Here is a 24168-nt window from a genome sequence, read left to right as displayed (position 1 = left end):
TATTCCTTTGTGATACAGAAGGAATGGTTTTACTATTTATATTTCATTTTGTCCATCCTATCACAAGTATACATCCTGCTGTCTTCCTGTCTGTCTGTCTGTCTATGTCTACCATCTATCTATCTATCTATCTATCTATCTATCTATCTATCTATCTATCTATCTATCTATCATTTATCATCTATCATGTATCTATCAACTATCTATCATAATATACATATATACATATATATAATTTACCTTTATATCTGATCAACCATCTATAAATTTTCTATCTAACATTCTTTCTTCTAAACATGTTATGAGGCTATGAGGCCTTCTCATGATTCTATGAGAAAGAGTGATACAGAAACATTTATCCAGAGGTGTTATCTTTTTCCATCCTATTCCCAATCCCATTTTTAACCATCTGTTTCCTAGTCACACTCTATGAGAGCCAAATTTGTTCATTATCTAACTTAATTTTCCTATGGTTCTTTTGTACAAGTAAGTTAACACACATTGATTTTCTTGTTCTCCTCTGCACTCCATCTTACTTCATATATCTCAGAAGCCACTGTATATTACTTACTATTCTGACTTTCACAGATGAAGTAGGAAACTGAGTAACCTGTGCATGACCACACATCTACCAAGGAGGCAAGCTGGGCTGTAACACCAAGAATTTATGACTTCAAAAATCCAGACACAGTCATCTCCATCAGGGTTGCTCATCCATGCAATCTGTGTGTGGGAGTAGTTTCTCTGATTTTTCTTAGATCATTCTAAAACAAACTTAACAAATGTATTTTCAAAACCATCTGGGTGATTATCTTAAGTCCTGACAAACATTTGCATTGTCCATAAGCTCTGAGAAATCATACAACTTCTGAAAACCAATGCCTCTCCTACATTCACATAGAAAAGCCATGACGGAGACAGTTGAAGGAGTTACCTGGCTGTGGCCTTGGCTTGTAGTTCAGGAAAGGCAGGATGGCTCTGCACCATGTGATCTATCTAAATAACACAAAAGAGGTGGGTCAGTTTCACAATGTCTTTATCCTCAAGGTACACACACACACACACACACACACACACACACACACACACACACATGCTTTGTTCAACTCTTTGTCCATAGAGAATCTAAGTACGAAACAACAACAAAAAGACGCTCTTGCTCTCTTGCTCTTGCTGTCTCTTCTCTTCCCTGCTCTCTTGCCCTCTCTCCTTTGTCCCTTCTCTCCCCATCCCCCCTTCCCTCCATGTGCTCATAGCAGGCCTTTACTTATCCTCCCTTCTACTCTTCTTCTCCAATCATTACACCTTCCCACATGGAAAACAAAAACAAACAAACAAAAAAAAACCCACAAAATCCCAAAAATCATAAATGCAAATATATGCATTATTTTAGAAATGTAGCTTTCTTTTTTAGTGCAGGAGCCTTGGAATTATACAAAATTTAGGAGGAAGAGTAACAGCAGATGGGACTCTTAATGCTAAGCTGGTCATAGGAAGTAGCCCTGCCCTAGAAAATAGATTGAGAAAAGATGGGTCAGTTAAAAGGACAAAGGTTCTTGCTTGTGGAAAGAACTAACTGTCTCTGGGTTACTTTGTTTCTCCCTCCTAATCCAGGCTGCCACTTCTAAGCAGCCTAGAACCAGCTGTGCCTTCCCTAATGCAGTCTTTGAGGTAGGGTGAGAGTGAAACAATGATGATCAAGTCCCAGCTAAGCACAGATAAGAAGCCAAGAGACCCCACCCCCACCCCTAAGCTGTTGCAGGGGAGAGCAGGGAAACTGCTAGGGCAGGAATGTCTGAATTGTTCAGATCTTATCTGGACTACTATGTCTAGGATTTAATTCCTAATCCCCCTGGTGGCTCTAAAGAAAACATGTAATAGGCCTGGGAACATCAATGCTTCTCAACACGTCTCCCTGCCTGCTCACTAATCTGTGTATTTCTGAGTGTTTACTTCAGTCTCCTGAAGTCTAAAACATCCATTTGGAAGGAATTATTTTCAATCAGGCTTGAACAGACTGTTTTGGCCCCATGGAAAGTGAGTGTTTTCCTTAAGATCCAGAGCTGTGAATGAAGGGAGCAACATTTTTCCAGAGACACAGAGGCCAGGTTCTGGTTCTGCACCTCACCATCTTTGTGTTTTTGAAAGAGTCACTAAGCAGCTCTGCACCCCAATATTCTCCTTCATAACCAGCTCTGTTTTAAACAGCATTCCTAGGTCACATTAAGAAGATAAGAAACTGGGGCTTACAGACTGAAATTAGAGAACTAACTTGTCTTGGGTCACAGGGTCACATCTTGGACTCGAACTGTGGTCTCTGACAGCTAATGTTCTATTAGTAACTGCTATGCTGTGTGGCCTAATAAAGTTGTAGGTTGAATGTAAATTAGTGAATTCTATCAGGAGCAATTTTATGGAAATTCTTCAAAATACCAAAGAAACTGGTCATTTAAAAAAATCATGCAGTTTTGCAATATATATTTTCTCTAAGTCCAATTTTGGGTCACTGTTAAGGCATAGCCTACATATCTGTCACATAGCATTGTTTCTTCTAAACACGTTATGGGGCTATGAGAGATGCCCATGGTTCTGTAGGAAAGGATGATACAGAAACATTTATCCAGAGGTATTCCCTTTGTCCATCCTGTTCCCAATCCCATTTTTTACCATCTGTTTTCTATCCATACTCTCTGAGTAGCCAATCTTGATAGTTTTCTAACAGGCTACAGGCAGATGTAAAGATAAGGCAAATCTTCACATTCAATGCTAATTTTATGGGAAGCACATTAGGAGTCACAAAGCAAATATTTAAATGAACTTCCAGTAAGACATGGAGGTTCTTTTATGAATGGTTACTTAGTGTTTATTGAATGCTAAATAAACTAGGACGTGTGCTTAGATTCTGAGGACAGTGAGATGTATACACACCATACAAAAAAGTACATTACCATGAGTAGGGAACCAGTCTTTTGGTAATTATTATTAGAGAGGCATGGAGATGGAAGGACATAAGGATGTAAAAGGAAGGCAGTCGGGTAGCCCACACAGCACATAAATACTTCTGAAGCAAGCACGGGATGAATGACTTGCTTATTATCAAGACTCTCTTCCCTGTGCCCACCTCTGCCAAGTGGGGGAATCTGAGCCGGATCTCAGAGTATGGTAGGGGCAAAAGAAATGTCCCTGTGGAATCAGAACAAGTCTTTTGCCTCTATGATAAGTTTGATCATTGATACTACCTTTTGGCCCATGAGGCATTTGGGTTTTGACATTTCATCTGGCAGAGAGAAACCACAAAAGACAAGAAATCCTGAGACTGGAGTTTCCAACCTGTCTTAAAGCCTGCTCTTGAAGAAAGCAATGTCCATGTCTGATTCTCGCTAGAAAACATTTATCATGCTAACATGACAAATGGTCAAACATGCACAATCACAAAGGGAAGGCATTCCTTGAAACATCAGCATTGTTAACAAAGAATTTGCAGGCAAGGACAATATACCAAAAATGTAAACCTGGCATCGTTGGATCTGTGTTTATTTAGGCAAGACAAAACTATGTATTTCATTCCTATTCAACATAGTTCTTAGTATTACTTCTGAGGCTATGACACTTCCTTGTGGGAAAAGTAAAGACATTATTAGATTCGGAGAGTGATTTATCATTTTCACAACTATTTTCTTGTAATGTGTATTATTAATCTACATCATGAGTTTTTATACCCCCAATATACTTTGAGATAGTGAAGAATGAACCCAAGGCCTTTTCCATGCACTGAGCTACCTACCAAGCCCTTGTTTTTGTTCATAGTTTTTGAACTAGAGTCTCAGGCAGTCCATGCTGGACTTAATCTCATGATCTTCCTGCTTTACCTTCTCAAGCACTGTGATTATAGACATGTATGACCATGCCAGCAATATTTTTTTCAAATTTATTTTAGTTCTTTACTTCTCTTGTCTTCTTATCCAGAAGGGGAAACCAAAACCAAAACCAAAAGACCTTAACTTTACCCAGACCCAAAATTCCCATAAAAATATGAACACAGGTGGCTGACGAGCAATTGGGGGGGGAGGGATCAATATTCCAGGGACAGGCTTGTCAACTATAATTGATCAGACTTAAACACAGGTATACTCAAGCAATACTAATTGGGTTGACTAGTGTGTGTGTGTGTGTGTGTGTGTGTGTGTGTGTGTGTGTGTGAGAGAGAGAGAGAGAGAGAGAGAGAGAGAGAGAGAGAGAGAGAATAGTAGTTATAGAAAAATAAATCATTAAATTCCTTGGGAGTCAGACAAGGGAAGAATTGGGAGTGGAGGAAAGGAGATGGGGAGTGATGTAAATTGTTCATTCATTCATGAAATTCTAAGAAGAGGGGAGTGAAAGAAACCATGCTGCTGGGTGGAACTGTGGACTCCTCATCATAGTCCTTGGGAAAGTATAAACATCACTGAAAGAGAATGCTAACTATGTTTTGTTTTTTACAAATTTCATATTAGATTTACATAGAACAATTTTTATTAGTTAGTGGATAAATTCTGATTTAATTCATAAGTAGTTCCTTCACAAGCAGGCTGGGGATTTATCTATCTTTAGTTGTTAATTGGTTCATTTATTTGTGAAGCTAACATCTGATATATGGTTATTTTGTGCTGTTTATCATTTTAAAAGCAGGATACAAAGATAAATAAAAGTACTTTTTCTTACAAAGGGATGCATTATGTCCAAATTCAAATATAGTCTATGGTGCTTATAGTTTTCTCACGATTCTACCCATGTTAACTGAGTATTCCAGGCATAGTGAATAAACACAGGGGTTTAGTGCAACCAGGACAGATGGGATTTCTTTTCTCAGTAAAATTATCTCTACAGAGAGATAGAGTTAACACTGCAGGCTCCCACTCCCAGGAAACCTGCTGTTCATGCTGGTTTCAATCAGGTAGGTCATCTTCACTGTCCTTCCCATGCTCAAATTCCAACTACCCCCAAGTCTTATTCCCAGCTTGTTAAAGACCACGGCTGTGACCTCTGTTTTCTTTCTGCCCCATTGCTAGGGTTCTACTAAGACCTTTTTCTATAGCCTTCCTCCTTTAGCCCATTGCTTTGTCTTTGGAAGATCTCAACACCCAAAGGTACTCTGTCCCTGGAAACCCAATGGCCCGGAAATCAGGTAGGCAATCTCTGCTTTCTGTCTTCCAATTCCAATTCCCAGTTTTGTTCCCAGCCCTGTAGCAGATGATCTGTAGTGCGCTGTCATCCCTCTCTTCCTCCCTTCCCCAGAGACTCCACAGGTACTAATGACAGACCATTTCTTCCACACATGGATCCTCTTACTCAGCCTCAACACCCCCCATATCCCATCCCTACTCCTTCCTGTCAGATCCCTACCTAGAAACTTCTAGCTTGGACCCTCGGTATCGATCTCTGTCAGGGACTCTGAAGAAGGGACTCTCTACTAGGTAACGCATATTCAGCCTCTTGAGATCCAGAAAGGCAACTAAAGCCAAGGAATGGAAAATCTATCCAATTAGACATCAACAACTAGAATTACAATCATCCAAAACCCAGATGCCTAGGTGTCAGCATAAAAACAGAAGGAAAACCAAGACAATATGTCGCCACTAAAGCCCAGCAACCCTAATATGCCTGGAGAAATGCAATATAGCTGAAAGGACAGGAACTTCAAAATAACTATTGTGAATAGGTTCAAGGATCTTAAAGAGGATATAAATAAGTCCATTAATGAAATCTATGGAAACAAAGATAGACAGTGGGACAAAGTAAAGAAAAGAGTTCAAGACATAAAACTTTCCACTTTTATGGAATCAGAAAAGAAATTCCAAACTGAGAAAAAACTGGAAATAAAAATGTTAAATCAAAAAATAAAATCCTTGAGCAAAACATCCAGCAAATATGGAACATGATGAAAAGACCAAATCCAAGAATAATAGGAATAGAGGAAGGAGAAGAAATCCAGATCAATAGCACAGAAATATTTTCAATGAAATCATAGAAGAAAATTTCTATAACCTATCAAGCATGCAGAACACCAAATAGACTGGACAAGAAAAGAAAATCCCCTCAGCAAATAATAATCAAAATAGTAAACATAAAGAACAAAGAAAGAATATTAAAAGCTGCAAGGGAAAAAGACTAAGAAAGATATAAAGGCAGACCTATCAGGATACCACCTAATATTTCCATGATGACAGAGGGTCCTGTACAGATGTTCAACAAACTCTAAGAGAGTATAGATGCCAACGCAGACTAGTATACTTAGCAAAACTATCAATTGTAATATATTCAGAAACTAAGATGTTTTATGAATAAAAAAATTTAAGCAGTGTCTATCTGCCAATTTGGCTCTACAGAAGAAGCTAGAAGAAAAACTTCAACCTAAAGAGGTAAAAACAAGTGAAGCAAACACAAGAAAACAAAAGTAATAAATAATCGCAGACCAGCAAATCAAAAGAAAGGGAAAGAACACACCAGGACTTTCCAATGACATAGGTATATAAACCCTCCAAGAGAAACCCGGGACCAGTCAGCTGGTATTCTAATAGGTCTGCCCTTCTGGTCTTTTTCCCTTGCATCTTTTAGTATTCTTTCTCTGTTCTGTATGTTTAGAGTTTTGTTTGGAATATTCTTTGCTGAGGGGACTTTCTTTTCTGTCCCAGGTATTTGGACTGACAGAATAGAAAGAAAAGCCAGGCCATCCTTTTTCTGCCCAGTCTGAACCTTTCTCAAGTGTACAATCTAACACAAGGAGATAGATAATGTAAACAAATAAACACATTACAATTATGTTATAGGTTTTTTTACGTTAGTAGAAGTTGCACATATGAGTTCAGATGAACAGTTTACAATTTTACTTTCATTATATTGCTCTCTGTGTGTGTGTGTGTGTGTGTGTGTGTGTGTGTGTCTAAGCATATGTGTGCTCAGATGTGCACATGCACATGGGGATGGGTCATGTGTGCCAAAGTGCATATGTTGAAATCAAAGGGGAAATTCTGGAGGTTCTCTCCTTCCACCATGTGGGTTTCAGGGATTTAATTCAGGTTGTCAAACTTGTCAGCAAGTGTCTTTACATGCTGAGCTATCTCACCAGCCCAGAGTTTACAATTTTAAATAAGAGGATCAAGTGATATTTGAACAAAGAATGAGAAAGGAAAGGCAGTTAGTTATTTGGAGTCCAGGAAAGAATGCATAAGGTCAAGGAAGCCATACGTGCACTGAGCCTGAGTGTTGCTTGCTTAGGTCATTATAGAAACAGAAAGAGGGGCACTTCAGTGGAGAAGCAGGAAGTTGTGTCTTTGTCCACTATAAGGATTTTCACCATTATCCAAAGTAAAATAGAAAGCCCATGGAGAAGAGCAGCTGTGAAATGCTGTGGCTGAGATCTGAAGGGTCATTCTGACCCTGGCCTGCTCTGTTTTACATTGATGATGGGGTGGGAGGATGGACGCACTGGCCAGAGATGAGCTACTACAGGAAGTCAGCTCAGATGAGAGTGCTGGCAGTCTGCAGTCATCAGACTTAAGATATGTGCTCACAGGAAACTCAAAAGAAGTGCTTGAAAGATTAGATGTGAAATATACCTAAAAAAATATCCTTCAAGGCCTAGAACAGTATCACTGTCTTTAGAGAAAATGGATTAGGTGTACCGGAGGTGGGCAGAAGAGGTCAGGACTCACTGCCTGTCTGACTGCAGTAGCTGCTGCCCTTTCGGGGTAGGAATTTTTTGTGTTTGTGTCACTAAGGAGCTACTAGCATCTGTAATTTTTAAAACCAAAAAAAAAAAAAATAGGATTAATTCATGACTCCGAATTTTTCCTCTCTCACTCTATCTAACCATCAGTAAATCTTAATGGTTCTCTCTCCCCTGTTGTCAACGCCCTTTTGTCTCTGTCTGTCTCTGTATGCCTCTCTCTGTCTCTCTGTCTCTCTCTGTTTCTCTCTCTGTCTCTCTCTCTGTTTCTCTCTCTGTCTCTCTGTCTCTGTCTCTCTCTCTGTCTCTCTGTCTCTGTCTCTCTGTCTCTGTCTCTCTGTCTCTGTCTCTCTCTGAAACTATCTTGTAGTAAACAGTTCAGCAGTGAGGGGCAGGGCACCCTGAGTCCTTCCTCCATCTCTTCCTGGCTGCTGTTGGGCCCCTCTATGTGCAGCTCACCACCGCTGTTGAGAGTTTATGATTGCATAGAGCACAGAAGGAAGCCTTTGACAGCCCTTCTTCCTATCTTCTGCCTTACATTCTTCCCACTTTGTCTTTACCAATGTTCTCTGTGCCAAAAATAGGATCTAAAACCCCTTTGTTTAGGGTGGAGCATTCAACTGTAACTTATTCTCAGTACCTCGTATTGCCATAAGTCTCTGCATCCAAAATTTGTAGTCAAATGAAACTGCATGGACTTCCAGAGTCAGAAGAGATCCAGTGCTCTTAACTACTGAACAGTCTCTTCAGCCCCACAGACTATGTCACTTAAGTTGGGCTGGTTTTTTAAATTATGATATTAACTTGAGATCTTGAGGATAAGGAAAGAAGGGTTATCTTTTAACAGTGATCTGTTTGTTTACCAAGTTGAGAAAATGGATTGTGCTAGTTTTTATTGTCAGCTTGATATAACCTAGTATTATTTGAATAGTTGCCTCGATTAGAGTCACCTGAGGCCATGTCTGTGCGAGACTGTCTTGATTGATGACTGATGTGGGTAGGACCAGTCCACTGTGGGCATCAGCCTCCTTGTGCAGGTGAGGCTGAGTTGTCTAAGAAAGCTAAGGCTGGTGTCTGAAAAGACAGAAGGTGCAAGCCAGCAAGCAGTACTCCACTATGGTCTTTGCTTCAGTTCCTGACTTTGGGTTCCTGCCAAAAGTTCCTGCTCTGACTTCCCTTAGCCACAGACTGTTACCTGGAAGTGGAAGTGGAAATGAATAATTGTTCTTGATCACGGTGTTTAAAAACAGCAACAGAAAGTATGTTTAGAGGGTTGCTAGATGAGGTCCCTGCTCTGTTCCCTAGCTGTTATTGAAAGCCATTTTTTAAAGAACCATTTATACTACACAGGAATTGGGGTTGAATGGCACGCATCCTCAAATCTACATTCGTGTTTCACTTTCACATCTTCTCCTGTGAACTCCCTCCCTGGCTCTCTACTTGTCTCCTTTGGCTCAATAAAAATAATTTTTCCCAACTAAGAATTTCCTAGCCTAGCATACCCCTGTTAACAGTACTAATCCTTCTTTTGTGGATCTTCTCTCTTCCCTCTTAAACAATTCCAACAACTCAACACATTTCTATTAAGCATCAACTATGGATGAACAACCAGGCTAGATACAGAAAGAATCATTGCATCCTTCTTGCTTTAAGGAACTGATGGTGTTTTAGAACAACAGATTAGAAAGCTGGTTATAGTAACTATCACTATGGCTGGAATGCTCTGCACCTTGCTCTCACCCAAACATATAAGCACATGTAGACACATACATATAAGCACATGTAGACACATCCACTTGATCAAATTCTGGATGGTTTTCATCACATGTAACGTCCTCAGAGAGAGTTTCCTTGAACTTAGACGAAATAAACTAGAGCTACATCTTAAATGACAAGTAAATCACCAAGCCAGTAAGTAATTCTAAAGGAGGTTGGAAGAGAATCATGCACAAAGGGATAACGGAAGGGAATTATGAGTCACTGGGAACTTGTGTGTAGGAAGAGTTCGTAACAGTCTATCCCAAGTGACAGATATATTTGTGAGTCTAGAAGAGACAGTCTTTGAAGCATATGAGTGCCCCAAATTTTTCTAAGATAGGTTTGCTGAATTGTCCCTAGAACAACAGGGAACCATGGAATGAACAACAGCTGATAACACTGCCATCTCAAAAAGGAGAAGAGGAAATAATCACATGAGAAACACACCTGCCTCCTGTAGCCCAAGCCACACCCCTCATTTGACTAACACACACCGCCCATCCCAGGTACTAAGGATTGGCTGACTGCTGACTTCCGAGTTGCCAATAGTCCGGCTACTGAGTGAATGGGTGATGTAATAAGATGGTATGGCAACACTCACAACCCTTTGGAGAAAATGCCAACTTACCAATTTTCCAGTCACACTCTGACCGCCTTCATTCAACCAGAAGCCAGGGACCATGGCTGAGAAATAAGGTCCCCAGACACCTGGTACAAAGATTGGATCTTTGCTGATCTGGAACAAAAAAAGGACAATGTGTGTTAATAAAAAAAACTGATCCCCAAGGAGACAGCTTTATTCTCCTACCACTAATGTTTGTACCACCAGAGAATTCAGCTTCTTATAAAGTATTTTTTATGTTGGGGAAGTCACCCTCTCTCAAGGAAGAGCATGACTCTATATGTGGATCCCTTGTTGATCAGTTTGTTCAGATGTCAAGGAAGCAACAGTGATCATTTTGGATAGGTGCTGACAATTTCTTCCATGCTAGTTTCCTCTCTGTGGCAGGAATTACTAGTTTCCATTCACACTCTTCCATCTATACAAAAGAACAGCTTAGATCCACTCCATAAGGTCAGCTACCTATAACTAAGAAGCCAAAGTCTAAGGTGTCCTGGTTCCACCAAATAATATAGTCAAAAGAAAACACAAGATACAAATTTTATCCTTGTCAGCCTGATAATGAAATGAAAAGGCTAACTCTTTATCCTTGACAGCAAGATTCTATGAGATCAAGCCAGCTCTAGGCAATCAATTTAAATGCTCACATTCTGGTTTTTCAAAAGTTAATTTACAGCCAGTGAGGAAAAAGCCAAGGTGCTTGACCTTTGCATTAGAAACTGTGTTGCAGTTCCTCAAGGAAAGCTTTTCATCACTTAGGTTAGGTTCAAGTCTTGCTGACCACAACATGCTTTTTTTCTCAAATGACAATAAACTTTCCCCTTCATTTGTTATATTCTGTTTTGCACATGCGAAGAGGTATAGTGGTGGATTTCTTAGAGAAAGGCTTAGCTTGAAAAGAGTAGCAGGAGTTCACTAGATGATGGGGAACAGGTTACCAGGAATGAAGCCCCATGGGTGAGAGGTGCTCTCAAGTTCAAGATTCTGGAATGCTTTTGTGGTGGCCTCTCATGGTTCTGTAGTGAAATGGAAGTGTGTACAAGAGTTGCCAGGGCAGGAGAAGCAGCCTCAATGGGACATATCTCTCTTCTATCTAACAAAAATGGCTGCTGAAGGCCAATGCATGGCTACAGCAGTATTGCTGAGAGGGAAGAGGAGGGGGCTAGTTACTCATTCCATTCCACTAGATATCAAAGAATAGGATCTACTCAGTTATTTATCCAACAATTATTTATTCAGCTTGAAACTAAGAGCTCTTAAGTTAGACAAGAAAACTGAGCAGTAGTAATTTCTGGCCTCATTACTGTCACCTTCTATCATTAGCATGGAGAGAGACCTATAATCACCCCCAAGGCCCACTATTCTGGCTCCTCTTCCACTTGACTTCTAATCAGTAAGTCTTCTGACCTCCATGTAAAGGAAGCAAAGAAAGTCAAAGAGAAGGAAGGCAAAGAAACTATATAATACTATTAACTTTGAATTCTGTCAAGTAAGGGGGCCATTGTGAAAAAAAGAGGGATATTTAATATCTAAATAGAAACAATAATTTTACTGTGGAAGAGACAAGTTTCTACAAAAAGAAGGGTTAAAGTTACAGGTTTACAATCGCTCACATTATTTCTCCAGATGTTTCCTGAGTTCTACTGAGACCCAGATTTGGACCAGGTATTGAAGAAAAATGATTTAAAAAAAAGAACAGAGTCCATGTTCTCATGAATCACAATGTTTCAAGCAGGAGAAGGCCAGAGTGGCCACTCAGGTAAGGAGAAGACTTAAATGTTTTTAGAGCTAATATTCTTGGGTCATAAAATCTCCGGTCTGTACAATGCTCCATTGGGGCAGTTGTTTACCTTAAAATAAGCAGTAATCAAATTCTCAGTGTGTGATTAATTGCGAAGTGATGAAAGAATGAAGGAAGCCGAAAGGAATTCCAAAAGTGCTGAAGTGAGGGACCTAACCTAGCCTAGGGTCAGGAAAAGCCTCTTAGAGATGGCTCCATGTGAATTAAGAGGAAAGCCACCTGGCATTCACTCAAGTGGGTGTGTCTGTGTGCTATCTGTGAAATACTCCTGCCACGGTGGGCACACATTAGCTGACACTCAGTTTTGTCACTGTCTTTTCCCAGGGAGGTTTCATTCCACGATGATCACATGTATTCGTGGCCTAAACAGACTAGTAGAATTTGTTTGGGATGAGTAAGAAAAGCTACCACCAAGGGTCCAAGGTTTGAATTGTGAGCCACCACTCACTGAGGCCAAATCGTCTCTTTTTGTGAGCTCTGAACTCCATCTGAAGCAATAGAGCTGAGAGGTTCTATAACTTGCGCATGATCAAGTAGATGGTAAATGCCTGGGCGAAGATTTTTATCTAAGTCAGTATGGACCACAAACCCTTGGATATACTTTTCATGTTCCCACAGATGGATTGGGAAAGATATGCAGTGCCTTTTTTTGCTTTTCTTCTTCTTTTTTCTGTGGTGATAAAACACCTAACCAAAAACAACTTGGAGAAGGAAGAGTTTCCTTCAGCTTATAGGTCTTGATCAAAGTCCACCATAAGGGAAGTAAAGGCAGGAAACTGCAGGTGGGTGCGGAGGCAGAGGCCATATAGGATTACTGCTCTTATACCATTCAGGACTACATGACTAAGGCTGGACCCTCTCACATCAACCATCAGTCAAGAAAATGCCCTACCAACTTGCCTACAGGCCAACCATATGTAGTCCCACCCTATGTAAGGCCCACCTTAGCCCCACAAGCTAAAGATGTTATTATGCTACTGTGGCAGGACTTCATTGAGAGACTGACTCTGCTACTTGCAAATGTCCAATGGAGGCTTTATTTGGTTTATTGGCCACACTAATGACAGGTGTCCGCGTAGAACACTAACTTCTAGTCCTAATGGTACTGCTGGCTACAACACAGAAACTCTGCCCTGGGACTTGGTACAGGCTTTGGTATAAATGACATCCTATTTCCTCCAATAAGCTTCCATGCCAGATGACCTTAACCTGTGACAAGCTGACATAAGTACCAGATGGCACATGCATCATTCCCTACTTCTCACCTTAGCCCCCACAGCTAAAGATGGTATTATGCTACTGTGGCAGGACTTCACTGAGAGACTGGCTCTGCTACTCACAAATGTCCAATGGAAGCTTTATTTGGTTTGGTATTGGGAAATGGTTTGGGATGACTGTGTTTGTGATCTCTCCTTGGGCATAACACATGCTTCTCATCAGACCTTCCCAGTAAAGAAAGGAAACAAAGTGTACTTCCCATCACTTGCAAGCCTATGTTCTCAGGGAAAAGAGCTACAGTTTGTTTTTGAGGGAGGAGGATGCACACTAGTGTATTTATGTGTTCCTTAATCCTTCACAGTACATGTAAATATTTGAAAATATTTTCCTGAAAGCTCCTTCCATCCTGATTGCACTCTTGGCATAGGGGTTGCTCTGTGAAGAGGAAGATCATTGGCCACACTAATGACAGGTATCCATGTAGAACACTAACTTCTAATCCTAATGGCACTGCTGGCTGCAACACAGCAACTTCGCCTTGGGATTTGGTACAGGCCTTACTCTGGTATAAATGACACTGTACTTACAACTCTGAGGAAGAATCAACATTATCCCTATTGTGTATATGTGTAAACTGAGGAAGAAAATGTTAAATAACATGTGCCCAACCTTATAAAATCACCACAAAGTAGTTACCTAAAACCTCTACTGCCGTGGTTCTCAACATTTCCAATGTTGTTACTCTTTAATATAGTTCCTCGTTCCCTAGTCATGAAACTATGTTTGTTACTACTTCACAACCTTAATTTTGCTACTCTTATGAATCACAATGTACACATTTTTGGAGGTAGAGATTTGCCAAAGGGGTTGTAACCCACAGGTTAAAGATCACAGCTCTACAATTTTCATACTTGCTTCTGACACATTAAGATCTTGTTCCAACTTTACCATTGTTTCTTTGGATCCTCCACATGTACTTGAAAGGTAGAGAATGAGGGTCATCCAAGTCAACAAATTCGCTCAAAGTAAACAATCACCCATTTGCATTGAAAACCAGTATGTTAGGATGTGTGCATATATGAGTGTGTCTGTATTTAAAATACAAATATATATTTAACACAATTTCTATTATTTAGATCAAGGTGGTCTAGAACATAAGATAGCTCAGACTTATGTCTTGTCAGTGGACTATTGTAAAAAATCAGGACACTCCTGATTTAGCCTCCCAAATACTGGCATTGCAGCACGGACTACATGCCTGGGTTAAGTTAGATAATCTTAATTTCCAAAAGACTTTTAATAACATTCTCCTGATATGCTTGTAAATAGAAGAGAGAGCACAGGGCAGGTCAAAGACTCATCATGATTTCTTCCTTATTCTGCAACATTCTAGACAAATTCTCCTCCTCAAATTAGACATTCTGACCCTTGGCCTCCTTGATTTCGAAGTGGAAGGACTAATGTTAGTTTCCACAAGGACACTTGTAAACATTAACTTTTGTTACAGACACAGCTTATCTTTGTTCCCATCCAAAGCAATGTGAGTTCTCCTTGACCCAAGGCCTGTATGAGGGTACAGAAGGAATCAACCTGAAAGGCACCATAAGCATGCTCTTCTAGTCAGTACTATTAATAACGATACTGGAAAAAAAAAACAGGAGAGCAAAACAGCATCTTTTCAAAGACTAGACCGGGAAACCTTGCTATTAGGACATGTGAACCAGGATCAAATAAACTCAGCTACAGCATGACAGCAAAATTCAATAGGCTATCAGTGGATATTTATTTAATGATATAGCTATCTGGGGGCGGTATTTATTTATTTATTTATTTATTTATTTATTTATTCATTTTGCTTAGAAAACTGGCAATATTTTCTTGTACAACCTAGGTAGGCACAAGGCTATTAATCTTAGTATCAGTGTTACCATTGAATTTAGACATTTGACAGATGCTTTAATCATGTGTGCTCTATATTAAATTACAAATGCTAACTAAACCTTTGATTGCATACTACATTATCACATAACATTTATGAAAGTCAGAGAGAGGCATGATTCTATTGATATAACTAAACTCATAAATGAAATCTAAGCTGAGCAGGTCAACAGCTAGAAGAGAAGTCACTTCAGTATACTTGTTAGAAACTCTCTACCTATGTCCTTCTCTCCACACCATTCCCCTGGCTGTAAGATAACTAGAGCAGACACACTTTTCTCTTTGAGGGCTTCTAAGATTCCACAGAGTTGAGTCACGCCATCCCAGCTGGTCAAGCAGAACACTCCAGTTAGATATTTCAATAGACTGTGCCCTCACATGGCCTGCAGTTTATGGGACTATGTCAGTTTGTCTCTTGGGGTGTCTCCAAGTACCTACTTATTCTGTCACCCAACTAATTTGCTGCTAAGGCTATGGGAAGTTCTTTTTAAAAAAAATCTGTTAACTTTATAGGCTGTATTTAATAGCTATAATCTATAATCTCAGACATTAGCTGAGGAAGACTTCAGATACATACTGAATACAGACTACAGTTTAAAACATAAAACGATGGGGAGAGCTGGGCTTTAAATGTGGTGTCCAAGTCTCTGTTCTCGAGAAACTTAGTTAGGTGGGAGCTGTGAGTTCACGATTGGCTGGGCATGGGGAACACTTGTGAGTATTCATGTTTATCTAGCCTTTGAGTTTCCTTGTAGTATGTCAAACCGAACACACTGAACACACTTACAACCTGAGATGCCCAAGGAGCATGTGCAGACTCCTACAAGGATCAGAAGTAACAGGCTGGGGTCAGAAGTCACATTCCAAGTGTTCCTGCCTCTAGTCATGTCTGCCCAAGCTAACTGTAAGCAAGGATGTCAAAGGTCCAGTTTCATCTAGGCTATGCCCCTATTGGCTGGGTTCCCTGAATGACAAAGCCCAGATGCTTGCTCACAACCCTTTGGGGAGGAGGTGACTGGCTGGGAGCAGGGAGCTACTGCAGCTCTCTCTGTTCTTTCCCAGCCCATCACCCCAAGGCTGGTCTGGCCTAAACCCCTGGCAGGACAGGAGGCAGGCTCCAGGCGCCAGCAGTCCTGGGAGGGAACAGGAGGCTTTGCTTGGACTGTCTGCTGCCAGGTTGGGATTTTTGGAGAGTAGCAGCCGACCTGTGTGGGACTGGGTATTTCCATGGTCATCTCTTTTTCCAAATGAACTGTGATATCGTCTTGCCAGAGGGAAAAACATTTATACATCTATTTCTGCCAACTCCCTTACTACTTAGCGCACATACACACGGAGTAGAAGCCTGGAGAAAGGTTCAAGAACAGAGGAGGCTCTTGGTGTTCATCTCTTGTTTGCCTTGCTCGGTTGAACACTGTAATGAGCTACTGGTGTGCCTGTCTCTCCCAGGAACCAGTTAAGATAAAAGTAGTTGCTATCTTCAAGGCAGTGAGCATGATAGAATAATATGAGCATGGGCTTGGCAAGTAGATAAACTATTCTAGACAATTTTGGCTAGGCCATTGGCTGGCCATGTGATTCTGTCTTTCTGAGGCTTAGTTTCCTGACCCATAAGTGTGGATAATCATCAACGAGAACCCAAGATCTGCGTGGTACAGTGTGTACAAAGACGCTGTGATACCCTGGGTTCTTAAACAAACTGTTAAGAAACAGGTGGTTTAATTCTACTCCTTCTTGAGAGAGTGGAAAGCTTAGAGTTCTCATATAGCCTCAGGCCCATTATTAGTCTGTCTCCTTAGGAAACTGTTCCTCCTCTCTGTGATCTCCCCTACACCCTTTATTACCTCCCTCTCCCTGGACTCATCAACTCCAGTGAGTACAGGGACAATGTGTGAGCTGTGGAGTGCCACATGTTTATCTCAAATTCAGACCCCACTCTTGAGTATCTCACTAATTACGTGAATTGCATGTCCAGATGATATACTCAAAAGAGAATCTCATACTCTTTCAGGGCTCTTCTTATTCTAGATTCCAGCTTTAACTTATTCACTTTTTATCTGCCCACAACAGGTCATTCTGTTCTCCGTCCACAAGCACAGTTTGTTCTCCACTGCTGCTGCCGTCGTATTATCTCCCATGTCTTGCTTGCACTATTTCATCAGCAATTAAACTGATTTCCCTTTCTCAGTTATTTTCCTCCCTTCCACTATCCTCTCTACCCCTACAAAACCCAAATTCTGTATGTCCAGCAAATGACCTTTCTAAAACAAAACCCCAATTGTATTCTTACTTAATATCAATCCCTGAGAGATGACTTACTTTCTGATTTGGCTTTTCCTTATTTGTCTGACTTAATCACAATATTATTGTTTCCTGATTCTCATCCCTATCATTTTTAAGCCTTCCATAGACTAAGCTCTAGATTTGCTGAATAACTTGAAATTTCCCGAAGTGAGCCATCTTCTTCTCATCTCTGACTCTTTATAATTTCCCCTCAGATAAAAAGGGGAAACTTCGCTCGAATATTCTCCTGAAACTTCGCTCAAAAACTTTGGAGATGGCTCAGAGATTAAGAACAATTCCTTCTCAGTTGGAGGACCCCAGTTTAGTTCCTAGGACATAGGTGGAGTGGTTCAAAACTACCTGTAAGCCCAGCTAGGAGGATCTGACACCCTCTTCAGTACTTGGCCTGTAACTGCACTCTGGTGCTCATACCAACACTCACATACAGGTAATTAGAAATAAAGTCTCATCTCAATATTACCACCCCCAGTTATCATCTTTGAACACCAATTTCCTCCATAAAAACTCATGGAATGTTCTTGCCTGCATCTTGTCTTAACTCTGCATTTCTTATTTTGTAGGTTGTCATACCAGGCTATGTGTATAAGTGTATATATCTACAATTACCCTTTAGAAATAATCTATTAAACCATGTTGTAAATTAAATTGCTATGCAAGTTCCAGACATGGCTCTTATTTTGATAACACAGCAATAACATTGAAATTAAGAGCAATTATAGGGGTTGGAGATTTAGCTCAGTGGTAGAGCGCTTGCCTAGCAAGCACAAGGCCCTGGGTTCGGTCCCCAGCTCCGAAAAAAAGAAAAAGAAAAAAAAAGAGCAATTATAGATGACAAAATTTGTCCAACTGCTGAGGTACGATAATTGTCTAGGTTTCACAAAACTCTGAATAAACTCTAGAGTACCAGGATAGGGTGTGAAGAACATGTCCAACAGCCTTCAATGAAGCCTGGTTCCTAAAGCTCGGGTTTGCCAAATCTTTTGTGTGGAGGATTTTAAAGGATAATATCCCTCCAACGAAGTCTTTTATTCCTAGAAATCCAATCACTTTATTGTACTCTGAACAAAAAAACGTATATATGAAGCATACCCAAAGTAGGCCCAGCAACTTGAGCATGTAAGAATGTACTGGAAAGGTCTGTCATCCAACCAGTCTTTAAGTTTGGGATGGTGGGGTGCAGCCCGATGTTTCCTATAAAGCTGCTTGTAAAGTTGAACTCCTAAGCGCCAAACTCCTCATTCTCTATCATTTCAAGACCCACATGTAATCACAGTAGAAATCCAATCCATATGTTTCTCATTCACTTGCACTTCACATACTCAGAGCTGCATTACAAGATACAATGCACAGCCAACTTTGAAGCCATTCAAATGTTTACTCAACTCTCCTCTAGCTGCAAAGGAGAAGCCATACTTGACCTCTTGTATACAAATGCCTATCTAGCTCCCATGAGCTGAAACTGGTTTTCAGCTTTGAAACCTCTGAGCTGTGACTCTAAAGAAACAAATTCTTTCCCATAAACCAAACAAACTGTGAGAGCAGACAGTTAAGGATCTCTTCTGTGGATTTAGAAAGAACATTCATGTAGGACAGGGCAGGAGAGTAGAGAGAACTGATGAAGCAGAGTTAGGCTGCTCTGTCTTTGCCAGATGGAGCCTTAGTTCTGTTGCTTCAATATCAAATGGCCAGGTGGACATTCTCCTCCTTATGAAATAGTGAACACGGGCCTAATAGTACTAATTGCCAAGGGGTTTACAGATGAAGAGACTGATGCTCCTTTTATTGTAAGTTGACTATTAGAAGAAAGAGCTCTATGGTGCAGACTGTGGGTTAGGGAGGAGGCCTGCCTGGGGCAGCCTCCCAGCTGGGACTGATCAGAACATGGCAACAGAGGGACATTACATGCCTGTTCCCTAGCCACATACATAGTCCGTTATTACAGCATGTTTCTGACATACATCTCCTGACTTGTGACTGCCAAACTGTGAATACTTTCAAATTGTGTTCCTGGGTTTCCTTTGTACTTACATTTTTCTGATTCCAGTGTCTGACTTTAGGCACCATCTCCTGGGTGTAACCAGCCACCTATTTTGCTCTAAAATTCAATGTTCTGTTTTAACTCTCTGTGTGATTTTTATTCCTAGGATCTTCATCTGAAATACAGGACTGCTCTTACAAATGTGCAAGGCTGAAGTGTAGCAGCGTCTAGTGTAGGGTGCCTGGTTCATTTGGTGACTAGGGAAGTGTCACTGTATTGCATCACATGCTGTTCAAGGTGTGCTTCCTATTTATGCCCTGGAATCCATGTGAGCGTTTAATTTATAAGCTAAGGCCTAGCATTACATAGAGAAAAATTCTCAACTGAAGTGCAGTGGCTGAACTGGTTTGAAAGAGGAGAGAAAGCAGGACCACAGGGTGGCTTTGACATTACCTGTATGATTCCTCACAGAAGCAATTATACAAAGGCTTCACTCCATTACTAGCATATTGTGTAAAGAGAAAGAAAACACCTTCGTAGATTTGGAAAAAGGCAAATACACACACACACACACACACACACACACACCACATATGAAAAACAGGGTCTTACAATGTAACAGCCTTGGCTGGCCTAGAACTCACTACATAGATCAGACTGGCCTGGAGCTCATGTTAATCCACCTGTCTCTGCCTTTCAAGTTATGAGGTTACATTTCTTGAATCTTTTAAGCAGATTCAGTAATAGCCTCCAACGGTTACAAAGAGCAATTTCCTTGAAGAGGGGTGATGGCTCCACTTCCCTGTGGTATAAAGACAAACAGAATGCAGCTAGAAATTATGCTGGTTTAGTACAGTGGTGGTTATAGGTTCTCCTCCAAGACCCATGACTTCACTAGCCCTGGGTAGTTGGCTAGGTTTCCAGTACCAAGCAATAGACAGATGATAGATGATAGACAGACCATCAGACAGACAGACAGACAGATAGATAGATAGATCGATAGATAGAAAAATGGTGAAGAAGTAAATAAATAGAAACAACAATTAATGAAAAAAGAGACAACGAGTTTGAAAAAAAGAAGAAAAGGTGTGGGAGTTTTTGGAGGGAGAAAGGGAAAAGCGCCATAATCATATTATAACGCTTCTCCAAGTACATACAAGTTTTAAAACGTTACCATCTCTGTGCACAGGCACTAGCTATTGTCTTCTGGATATATTCTCCCAAACATGTCACTGTGTCCCACGTATAGCTGAGAGGTGTTCAATACATCCATGCAAATCTAGACATGAAGAAATCTGCTATGTAAACCTCTTCCTCCATTCTTGGCTTAACATAAAAAGGGCGAGGTCAAACTGGCTAGACAAAGAGAACTAAAAACTAGCTCAATGTGGTAGCTTCCTTTGTGATGGCAAAGGTTTTATAAAGAAAAGCATTTGTCATGCACAGCTGAGATGTCAGAGTGAGGCTCATCACGTACATCTTTATACAGACTGACGGAATGTGGTGATGGTGGGCTAGCATGAGGTCAAGAGGAAACGGCAGGCATAGAGAAGACAGTGTGAAATGTCTTCCAATTCCTTGAATACCCAGAGACAGCACAGACATGAGAGATATACAGAAGAGATCCCAGCCCTCCTCCCTGTCAGCACTACAGTAGGCCCCCGAATCTACCACGGTCCTGGGAGACCTGAAATCCCCAGAAAGAACAGGTGCTAGGCTCTCTCCATCTCTAGGTGCCCAGTTTCACATATTCGCTCCTTGCCTTAAGATCCAGGCAAGCCTGAGTCTGTTATACTCAGTTTTGATGACAAAAGGAAAAAGAATAGGTTCAGAGCGTTAACTCTCAAGTCCCAACTTAATGTGTGTCATAACTAAGAACAAACCAGGATCTACCACAATCGGACTCCAGGACATTCTCTTCGGGAACAATTTGATTTAAAAAAAATGAAGTTTCAAACATGGAGTCACAGACTCTTTCAGCTCAGCTCTTCTGGGCCATGAATAGATCTGCACCTTGTCCATTTAATAAAGTTGTGGGATATCCTGTATCAGGAAATGTGGGTGGAGGTGTAATCAAAGGATCCCTCTAGTCCCATCCCTCTTTTCCTCAGGCAATAGCAGTGCTCTGAGGTTAAGTTGAAAGAAAAACTGTTTTACATTTAAATGAGATCATATGAAAGAGAGGTGGTTTGTAACACCAAAGCAGGAATACAAGGACAAGGAGAAAGGATATTGAGGGAAAGTTGATTTGGGGGTGCTTAACCCCTGTCTGTGCGCTAAAAAAAAATCCCTACTAATATATAAGGTATGCAAACACTGTAGAACAATCAGAAACAAATGAAATGTTGGCTGCAGAGTAACAGGATTCAGCTGTGGGCAATGGCCAGGAGGCAGCTTTTGTTATGAATAGATCATCTGGATGGGAAGCAGGCCTGATTTCAACCCGGGGAGTAGATCTTTTGGGGTATGAGAAAGTACTTGGGCCCATCTGGACTTCCTTAGGAGAAAAGAGAAGGGACGAAAACAACTGTCAGTAAAATATATGGCACAATACACCACAGCCCGCTTAGGGTGGCTTAAATGGAAACTGCACACTATTAATTTTTATTCAGTTTGCAAACCAAAGAGAATGATAATTGCCTTTATTTTTTAAATAAAAAAGCCAAACAAACGCACACAGTGGGCGTGGAGGGAGGGGACTATCTGCCAAGCAGTTACTACACTTGAATGCATCTTTATTGGTAATCTCAGTCCTGGCATTTCCTAGTTTCCTGACAAGAAACCATGACTCTGAGTTCAATGCTCTCCCAGGGCTGCAAAGATGCTACGTGCAGGATGCAGGTCTGATCTAGACCTTCACGTCTTCCTGTTGTAAAAGGCCAGCCACCTCTGAGCAATTTAGCAACAAGAGAGTCAAAGAACATCTGGGGTTCCAGGGAACCAGCCAGCCATTCTCCTCCTAGATTTTTATCAGGGAAGTAGGTTTCACTAAGTGGTACAGATAAGGAATGGCCTGGCTTTCAGACTTGCTAATTCCAAAGACCTCCCGTTCTCTGCATGGGGTATAAGCTGGCTTGCCTTTGCGCTGGCAATCTGAGAACCTGGCTCTCACCTTGGAGCAGGAGCTATTTTCTACTTTCCTACTTGACTCACAGGATGGTAAAGTAACCAAGTATGGAGCCCTGGAAGGACAGAACAGCCTTCGTATGCAGAAGTCAGAATGAGGAGCTGGATCCTGAGGCTGTGCTCTTAGCCTATAGTACACCTCGGTGTCCTATGAATAACAGCTCTGTGCAGCAAGTGAGTAGCCTGGTCACTGTCTAGCTCCCCTCGTGAAAAGACAGACGAATATTTTATTGCCAGGATGTTGAAAAAAACTAGAGGCAGGTTAAAATAGAAAGCCACTCCGTGCTGTCCCTTCTCATATCCTCTTCAGGCTTCAGGACAGTCTTGCCTTGCCTTGCCATGGGCCGACTATATGACTTTCTGTATTCTTTATTACGTTAGTCGGGAATATTTAATCCACGTTTCTCTCTGAGTTCGAAGTATAGACTAGTCTCGTTAATCCTTGTATGATGCAAACAGCAGCGATTTCTTTGTGAGGGAGGGAGCAGCTGAAAATGGAAGTAAACTTGGGTGGGAAAAAAAATCTGGGCCTCATTTCTTATGCTGGACCAGGAAGACTGCTCCGTTTTCCATTTGTGTCTCTAATGGGTGGATGTAAGAAGATGACGGATGTTTACACGCAAGGCATTTGTATTACTTGATGCTCCCTACTCACCCCAGGAGATTTACATAACAGCTGCCTCCGGGGGTTCAGGGACATTAACTGAGATCTTACATGCAAAGCAACTGTTGAACAGTTGCCTGACAAGAGGCAGGGAAGTACCATAAGAACACAGAGACTGTTGAAAAGTTGAGGGCCTCGAACAGGGGCCCTCAGTAGGTATTCCACTGAGTACCTGAGTATCTTTCAGACTTGGGGGAGACGGGAGAAAAAGATACTGGCCTTGTGTAGCTTCTCAGAGGAATTGGGATGGATGTCTGATACTCAATCCCAAAATGGTAAGAACCTCAGCAGAGGTCTAAGTTTTTAGGACAGAGCTGCATAAGACACCAACTATATTCTGGCTGCAATGCAAGCAAACTATAAGAAAACTCACTATGTAGTCACCAAATTCTCAGTGTCTGGGTTATCAGCAATAGAGCGGGAGATGTGTAAAATGATGTCACTCCTAAGAACAAAGGGACAGGCAGAGAGAAGGCTCTGGGATAGCACTGAAACAAATGTGAGGTTTATTTTTGCTTGTCTTTTGAATGGAGAAATAATCACTATTCTCATTTTGCCTACTTTATAGGTAGTTGTCTACAAGATCATAGCTGATGGGTCATCTGAGTTGGTATAAGGCATGGCCGTTTGTTTTGCTGCCTGACAGTTTTGGGGGTTCTGGGCTATGTAACTGCAGCTCACAGAGCTCTTCCTTGGCCTTCTGGAACTTCTGAGCAGCTGTACAGTGTGGCAGTGTGTGTCCTTTGTTCTCTTGCTGAGTTAATACAAAAGACACTTGGTTTCCCCAAACCTACCCTTTTATCTTAACCTTTAAATAAATAATTTATTTTTATTATTATTAATGTGTGTGTCTTTGTGAGGGGGCCTGTGGAGGCCACAGGAGTGTGTTGGATCCTTTGGAGCAAGTGTTAACGAGCAGTTTCAAGTTGTCAGACATGACTGCTGGGTCCTCTAGAAAAAAGCAAGTGCTCTTAACTTGAGACATCTGTCCAGCTCTTCTTTCCCATCATCCTTTGCCTCTCCATGGATTGAATTTAACAAATCTTCTGGTTTA

General features: G+C 41.1%; 1 protein-coding gene across 1 annotated transcript in view; it reads right to left on the bottom strand.

Annotated features, from left to right (window-relative positions):
• The window catches only part of Fggy (FGGY carbohydrate kinase domain containing), a 364908-nt gene that overhangs the window by 103237 nt on the left and 237503 nt on the right, over positions 1-24168 (bottom strand). Inside the window, exons 9-10 of the mRNA XM_032901907.1 lie at positions 10092-10199; positions 935-996 (exon numbers count right to left, since the gene is read on the bottom strand). Of these exons, the coding sequence (XP_032757798.1) occupies positions 935-996; positions 10092-10199 (170 nt within the window). The remainder of the gene's footprint in view (positions 1-934; positions 997-10091; positions 10200-24168) is intronic.

Source organism: Rattus rattus, chromosome 1 (assembly GCF_011064425.1).
Source record: "Rattus rattus isolate New Zealand chromosome 1, Rrattus_CSIRO_v1, whole genome shotgun sequence".
NCBI classification, from domain to species: domain Eukaryota; kingdom Metazoa; phylum Chordata; class Mammalia; order Rodentia; family Muridae; genus Rattus; species Rattus rattus.
Note: the sequence above shows the minus strand (reverse complement) of the source record. Positions and strands in the feature narration are given on the sequence as shown.